The following is an 8,231-nucleotide window of genomic DNA, read 5'->3' on the forward strand; positions in this document are numbered from 1 at the left end:
TCCTGTCCTCTGCCCCTCCCAGTAAAGGACAGTCTTTTTCGGCGCATGCCCCGAGGGTACGTAAGTACTCTTTAGCATTTCATCTCACAAACCCCCAGCACTCAAGCGCTTTTCCAGCTGTTGCTGCATGTGAGGCCAAAACTGCTGGTAATCCTTTTAGCGTCCGGGCTCTGCACATCATGACTTTAATCAATTTACACGTCAAACTGTTCACGGCTGGAGGGAACACATGATGCTCAGGTAGAAGACAGAAAACAACTAGCAGGTTTTAATCGCAATTACATTTGCTGAGGAAAATGACAATGGATTTTCAGTGAACCTGATAAAGTGACTCAATTTTCCACAGTTGACTTTTGCTTCCTTTTGTTGGAAGTGAAGACATTTTGTCCGTCACATGAATGCTTTTATGGTGCATTAGGAGAGCTCTTCTGCTGTTTTTATTTAGATAAGAAATTTATATTTCTGAATTGTATACCATTTTAGTGCCATACAACCCACTATCTAAGTTGCAAACTGATTTGTATTCAGCAGGGTAATAGATTACATTTAAAAGTAAGCAGATCTGGTTCATGTCATGTAACATAAATGTTAGACCCTCAGGGTGACTGGATAATGGGTCTGGGCTGTTAAAAAAAGGGTGGGAGGTTCAATCTAAAGTAGTCCTGTTTTATCATCATCATCATGCCCTCGACCACAGCTTGCTCCAGGCTGATAGCAACTGGTGCATTTAAGTCACTTTAGATTAAAATTTTAAATGCCACGTATCTAAGACCTATGGATGAGTAACTAGACCTGTATGGGCTAGGTTTAAAAAAGGGAAGTGAAACAGTGGTTCTTGTAAAATGAATTGTCATGGAGATATCAATGAATTTGTAAATGCAATTTATTTTCAGCTGTTTTGTACACTGTAAATTGAAAAAAAGAACCATTTTAATAATGCTGATTTGGTGTAGAGCCCTGCACGGGCCTCAAATATAGGCCCTAACCCGGCCCGTGTCCGACAGCTTATCAGAATTACCGGCCCGAGCTTGACCCGAGCCCGTCTTTTTTTTCCCTTTCTCCCAAAACGGCTTATACTACTGTTTCAACTATTAAAGGGGTCATATGATGCGATTTCACTTTTTCCTTTCTCTTTGGAGGGTTACAAGCTCTTGGTGCATAAAGAAGATCTGTAAAGTTGCAAAGACTAAAGTCTCAAAACCAAAGAGATATTCTTTATAAAAGTTAAGAGTCAGCCACGCCTACCTAAAACGGCTCGTTCTAACACACCCCCACATGTCTACGTCACTATGTGGGAAGATTTGCATAACGCCGCCCTAATGTTCACGCAAAGAAAGAAGGCGTAACTTTTATTCTCGTTTCTGGCTAATCAGAGCACACCTCGCTTTTTCAGACCGATGAGCTTTGTAAAAATCGACGCGTTTCAGAAAGGCGGGGCATAGAGGAGAAACAATAATGTACAGTATGTGGAAAATAATGTGTTTTTTGAACCTTAAACCGCATAAACACATTTCATTACACCAAATACACAAAATACTGTTCTTTTTAGCAACATCATATGACCCATCAAACATCATGAGTATTTTCTATTGCCCTACACCAACCCTACCCCTAAACCTACCCCTTACAGGAAACTTTCTGCATTTTTAGATTTGCAAAAAAACTCATTCTGAATTATTTATAAGCCTTTTGAATTACAAATGTCCTCACAAATCACCTTCTCGCTGTAATACCTATACCCATGTTATTATACACATCTGTGTCCTCATAAACCACATAAACATGCACACACACACACACACACACACACACACACACACACACACTATGAAACTATTTCCTGACCTTCATATATTGATTATGAATGATACATATTGTTTAATTCATTTGATAGGAAGTCATACCAAATTTGGAATTTTCGAATGTTGAATTATTTGATTAATTTTTATAGAAGTCATACATGAAAACAATGATAAAACAATTGTACATATTATTCATATGTAAAACTTTATTAATATAACCACCGCACTAAAAAAATGCTAAACGAACTGGTTTTATGCTGGCTTCATCACCGAATGAACCAAAATACATTTCATTCATTGTTTGCTCATTCATTGTTGGTTCATTTATACCAACAAAACAAATCTTTATGAGTCAAATCAGGTAAAAATGGCTGTTACCGCACTTTTTACAGTGCAGATTGTTCATTCATACACTGATAACTGGCCGATGATTTAGTGAGACGCGCTGGCAATGTAAACAGACAGTTACGCAGCAAAGTCAGAATCAAATTATGAACGCATGTGAGGAGCTTCAAGATGTTCAATAACGGAGGTCAGTTTGACGTCAGTCAGGAGAAAGCATCTCTATAAATAAGGGGGAAAGAAAGCTGCAGATGGAAGTAAGTGAGCTGCAGTCCCAAGTGAGCACAAGACCTTCATCTGTTCCGATATGCCGAATTCAAGCAGCTCCACATCTTCCACAAAGAGCATCCGGAGAGCTGCGTCTGAACTCGAGCGCTCCGATTCCATTACGGTAAGAGTCTTCAACTATATTCTTCACTCATGTTAAATAGCATTAGAATTAAGAATACAAATAAAGAAAGAATAATTTGACATCCCCTCCTTGTCGATTTCGAAATATTTTATGATAAAAAAAAATGGAGATGCTTTTAAGCATTAAACTTCATGGGAGTTTCGTCGTGGAAATAAATGGACTGATTATGACTCAGGTATGCAAATACAGTAATCCCAAAATTAAGTATGTTGCATCATCTAAAATGCATGCATTTTATTTCATAAGAAAACAAGATACCGAACCAAGTGCCATTTCTTCTTGTTACAAATTAACATTTAAAAATGTATATATCAAATAATGACATATACACATCGTAAATAGAATTATACATGATCAATCAATCAATGAATGCAAAATGAAATCAAAAACTGTAGAATTCATGAAGTTAGCTCCGCATTTGTTTGCAGGTGCCACTTAGTTTGATGTTATATGGTGCAATTAAATTCATACATTTGAGTAAAATTTTGTGAAAGAACTTTTCGGATATGATTGAAAATAGTGTAGCATTTTTGATGCACGTCCATTCCTACAGATCACTGTTTTGCTGTGCGTAAATGGACTCTCCATTGAGATTTACGCACAGCATTACGCGGTGATCAAAAGCTATGAAAAGCAGTCGATATGTGGCTGTATCATCGGCTCATAAGCAACTGATTAAGTCTGAGCTATATGGCAGGTTTACATAGACTGCATTGAAGTTCTTATGCGATTTTGGAGATGTAAATCACCTCCATCAGATGTCCAGAAGGTAAGCAGGGCTATAGCCTGTTATTATTATTATTTCTGGTCTAGATGGATCTTTTAAATTGATAGACATGTGTGGTCTTAAATGAATCGCGCTCTTCTCTTTGACAGTCTCAGAAGTTTGTGGGAAGGCGACAGAGTTTGATCGAGGATGCGCGCAAGGAGCGCGAGGCGGCGGCCGCGGCGGCGGAGGCTGCGGGACTCAGCGAGCAGATCGTGTTTGAGGAGAGCGATGGAAAAGCCTTGCTCAGTCTCTTCTTCTCTCTGAGGAGTTCAAAGAGTCCAGCGCTGTCCCGCACTCTTAAGGTTTTTGAGGTAAGATATCCTGAAGAAAATCGTAAAAGGCTGATCTTGGAAATTCTATATTAGTAAGCATCTACTGGGCTCAGATAAGAATCATATGTGAATCACTTAAGTAAAAAAAAACAAAAAAAAAATTAAAACAGCTATTTATTATTCTCCTTGGGTTGTTATTCTGTTCCTTTAGAACTATTTCAAAACTATGATCTTTTTAAATTATTAGCCCTACGTTTTTATTTTTTTGACAACTACTTAGTCTTTGTTTCGAAATATAAAATATTAGTTATAATGTACTGCATACCTGAGAGAGAGAGAGAGAGAGAAAAAAAAACAATGGTATATTTTTTTATATAAACAATGTCTAAATTCTAAACAATAATGTCTAATCTGAAGTCCGAATATGTAGAAGAATATAGTTTTTCTTTGCATATGTTCTTGAGCAACATAGCAAAATGCAAAAATAAAAAAAATGCATTTATTAATTTATGCACTTATCTAAATATGAAGAAGAATACACATTTTTCTTGATATATATGTTCTTAAGTAACAACAAAATGCAAAAAAAAGTACATTTATTAATTAATTGTTCATTTTATATTTATTAATATGTTATATGATAATATACCAATATATACGTGTATTCTTACATTTATTTGTGTATTTCAATTATTTGAAAATCAAATGTATAAATAGATTTTTATATATTAGTTTGAGGTTGGAAGTTTATTTACTTTTCTGCTTAGCAATACTGAGATTGAATTACTGCAGAAAGTACATCGAAAGATAAAATTGCAAGAAAAAAAAAACATGAATGCAAAATACTCAAATATTAAAACAGACATTCAAAACATATTCAATAAGACTACAACAAATAATAATAAAAGATATACATATGCACACATCTACATATCCATGCATACACAAATATATATATCCATACGCATTCACATACAATAAACAGAAAATTAGGCGTGCAATTGCAAAAAAAATAATAAATAAAAAATCCTATCATTACAGTTTTCTCTGTCTGATGGCATTACTACAATATATGCATGTATTTCTTGTAGTTTCTTTTAAATCTTCACCTAGAACACCTGAGCAACCACATAGCAACACCTTGGCAACCAGCCAGAACACCCAGGAACCACCTAGAACACCCTAGCAACCTCCCAGAACACTGTAGGAATGGTATAGCACTGCCATAGTAACCACTCAGGACACCTGCATAGCAGTGTCACAGAAATCACCTAGAACACCTGAGCAACCACATAGCAACACCTTGGCAACCAGCCAGAACACCCAGGAACCACCTAGAACACCCTAGCAACCTCCCAGAACACTGTAGGAATGGTATAGCACTGCCATAGTAACCACTCAGGACACCTGCATAGCAGTGTCACAGAAATCACCTAGAACACCTGAGCAACCACATAGCAACACCTTGGCAACCAGCCAGAACACCCAGGAACCACCTAGAACACCCTAGCAACCTCCCAGAACACTGTAGGAATGGTATAGCACTGCCATAGTAACCACTCAGGACACCTGCATAGCAGTGTCACAGAAATCAATTAGAACATTTGAGCAACCACATAGCAACACCCTAGCAACCACCTAGAATACTGTAGGAACAGTATAGCACTGCCATAGTAACCACTAAGAACACCTGCATAGCAACGCCATAGTAATCACTCTGGCAACTGAATAGCAACACCCTGGCAACCACCCAGAATGCTGGTGGTGAGTCTCTCTCTCTCTCTGTCTGTCCTGTATGAAGAGCGCACAGGGTTTCAGCTGCGTCCGGTGGCAGGTCTACTCTCTGCTCGGGATTTTCTGGCCAGCCTGGCGTTCCGTGTGTTCCAGTGCACACAATACATACGGCACGCTTCCTCCCCCATGCACTCGCCTGAGCCGTAAGACACTTCCTGTCACACTGTTTACGTTTATGAAGACTATTTATTATGCATTTGATTTACGTCCAGACATTGGCTATCTGCTTAGTAAAGTAATGTTCACTTTATGAAAACAATGGCACAGCGGTCACAAATAATCCTAATAATTTAATGTTTTCCGCTCCAGGGATTGTGTCCATGAACTTCTTGGACATGTACCGATATTGGCTGACAGAACATTTGCACAGTTTTCTCAGGTAAAAATGTCAACTGTATTTACGTAGCTCATATTTCCTTACAAATTCAATCTGTATTGTGAATTCTGTTCTGTCAGAGTATTGGTCTGGCCTCTCTTGGAGCTTCTGATAAAGATATCGAGAAACTGTCAACAGTAAGTACGAAACATCCCACATCTTTCTCAAACGCTGCTCTCGTAACAGCACTGAATGTATTTGTCCTGCTGTGTGTTTTCAGCTGTACTGGTTCACAGTGGAGTTTGGACTGTGTAAGCAGGCAGGGACGGTCAAAGCATATGGAGCAGGACTGCTCTCGTCTTATGGCGAGCTGGTGGTGGGTGGCAGTCGGTCATTTTTAAAATCAATTATTTTGCTGCTTTTTATGGTAAAAGCATTTGACATTTACTGTCACCCATTTCCTCAGCATTCTCTCTCAGATGAGCCAGAGCGACGGGAATTTAACCCGGACACTGTAGCTGTTCAGCCGTACCAGGATCAGACTTACCAGCCCGTCTATTTTGTGTCTGAAAGCTTCTCAGATGCTACAGAGAAACTGAGGTGAGCTGCATCAAATAATCTGTTGCTGTCAGTACTGTGGGTTTGGCCATCATATAAATAGCTATCAGTGAAAAATAAATGTTAAAAATTGTTTTTGAAACATTGGCTAAGATTAACATACTTCATAAAACAAATGCTCACTAATAATAATAATTACTTGCAATCGAATCATTACAACTGTTATTTATTAATTTATTTATAAAAGGTGTTGTAAAATAAAAGTACTGTAAGTGATTTTTATATAATGTATGGTGATAAAGCATTATTTTTTTAACAAATTATTTTTAAACGTAGCAGTGTACAATTATGATTACAATTATGAATGAATAAATGAAAAAAACAACAACAACAAAAAAACAATGTGTTTGTATATATGTGTTCATTTGAGTCAAAATACATTTGGAAATGATTATAATACTCCATAAAACAAATTATAATAATTATTAGAAATTGAATAATTACAACTTTATTTATTTATTTATAAAAGGTGCTAAAATAAAAATATATCTAAAATAAAAGGTACTGTAAAGGATTTTATGTAATATATGTATGATGATTAAAACATATACAGCACAAAATGAAATTCTCAGAATAAAATATAAAATAAAAGGTGCTAAATGATATTTATTAAATACATTTGCACTTTATTCTTTATTGTTTGCAACTGTTATTGATTTATTGATTTATTTTTTTGATGCATAACATGTCCATTAACTTTTTTTAAATGAGCAAGTCTTTTGGTTAAAATATTTATGGATATATAGGGAAATTTTTATATTTTATATGAATTTTAAATTGTCTTGCAATGTGGCTTCTTCGTCTTCGTCTTCTTACATAACTACATAAACTTATTTTACTTATTATTTTATTAAAACTTTCTAAACGTATTTCGCAAAGATTAAAAAAATCTGGATTTATGCATTTTTATTTATTGTCTTAAATGTTTGAAGTGAAATAGTTACAGTTGTTTGTATGACAATAATTTTACTCATTTGCTTTTAAAACAGAGCATATGTGACCCACATCAAGAGACCATTTTCTGTGCGGTTTGACCCTTACACAGACAGCATAGAAGTGCTGGATAACCCACTGAAGATCCAGCAGGGGCTGGAGACCATTAAAGATGAACTGAAGATTCTCACGGATGCCCTGAATGTGTTGGCTTGATTCTGTCGCGAGGAGCCAATCAGTTGTCCTGTTCCTCTCTGCTTCATATGTGACAGTCTCATCGTTATGCTGTGCGTTTATGTCTACATCTGCTGCTACAGACGTTGTTGCTTTTAAAACGCTGAATACCAACCTCAAAACCTCAAGTCGGTAGTTAATTCCAGTAACCTGAAAATGAAAAGTTGTGATTTTCTAGGCCGATATGGCTAGGAACTATACTCTCATTCCGGCGTAATAATCAAGAACTTTGCTGTTGTACCATGTGTGCAGCAGGCGCAATGATATTACGTCTAGGCCGATATGGCTAGGAACTATACTCTCAATCCGGCGTAATAATCAAGAACTTTGCTGTTGTACCATGTGTGCAGCAGGCGCAATGATATTACGTTGCGCCTGAAAATAGGCTAACTTTCACCAAAATTGATTATTACGCCGGAATGAGAGTATAGTTCCTAGCCATATCGGCCTAGAAAATCGCTACTTTTCATTTTCCGTCGGTCTTAGTACACGATGTAACTACAGAAGAGTCAAGTTTTAAATAGGAAAAATATAGAAACTCTTTGGTCATTTTTTAGCGAGATGCTAACGGTCTAATCAGATTCAATGATCTATGCTAAGCTACAGCTAAAAGTGCTACCGCCAGACCCGGAGATCGGCTGAATGGATTCGAAAACTGTAAAACTCAACTGTTTAACTCTAGGGGAGTTGGAAAATTAGCCTATTTTCAAAAATAGTGGAGTGTTCCTTTAAAGTCAAT

The 8,231-nt window shown here is 36.8% G+C and overlaps 1 protein-coding gene across 1 annotated transcript; it reads left to right on the forward strand.

Moving 5' to 3' along the window:
• The first annotated feature begins 2,418 nt into the window (after window positions 1–2,418).
• LOC107572878 (tyrosine 3-monooxygenase-like) lies at window positions 2,419–7,621 on the forward strand. Its single transcript, XM_016259303.1, has 8 exons — window positions 2,419–2,535; window positions 3,433–3,636; window positions 5,401–5,534; window positions 5,701–5,770; window positions 5,848–5,904; window positions 5,988–6,083; window positions 6,174–6,307; window positions 7,315–7,621. The coding sequence occupies exons 1-8, from the start codon at window positions 2,452–2,454 to the stop codon at window positions 7,472–7,474; spliced, it is 939 nt and encodes a 312-aa protein (XP_016114789.1). The 5' UTR covers window positions 2,419–2,451; the 3' UTR covers window positions 7,475–7,621.
• The last annotated feature ends 610 nt before the right edge of the window (window positions 7,622–8,231 follow it).

The sequence above is a fragment of the Sinocyclocheilus grahami genome, unplaced genomic scaffold (assembly GCF_001515645.1).
Source record: "Sinocyclocheilus grahami isolate Dianchi unplaced genomic scaffold, SAMN03320097.WGS_v1.1 scaffold1827.1, whole genome shotgun sequence".
Taxonomy (NCBI): domain Eukaryota; kingdom Metazoa; phylum Chordata; class Actinopteri; order Cypriniformes; family Cyprinidae; genus Sinocyclocheilus; species Sinocyclocheilus grahami.

Excerpts from the sequence above, each read along its gene's own strand:
- LOC107572878 (XM_016259303.1), top strand. The coding sequence starts at position 2,452 with ATGCCGAATTCAAGCAGCTCCACATCTTCCACAAAGAGCATCCGGAGA. Across the intron at positions 5,905-5,987 it reads ATATCGAGAAACTGTCAACA|CTGTACTGGTTCACAGTGGA; the intron begins GTAAGTACGAAA and ends GTGTGTTTTCAG. Across the intron at positions 6,308-7,314 it reads GATGCTACAGAGAAACTGAG|AGCATATGTGACCCACATCA; the intron begins GTGAGCTGCATC and ends CTTTTAAAACAG.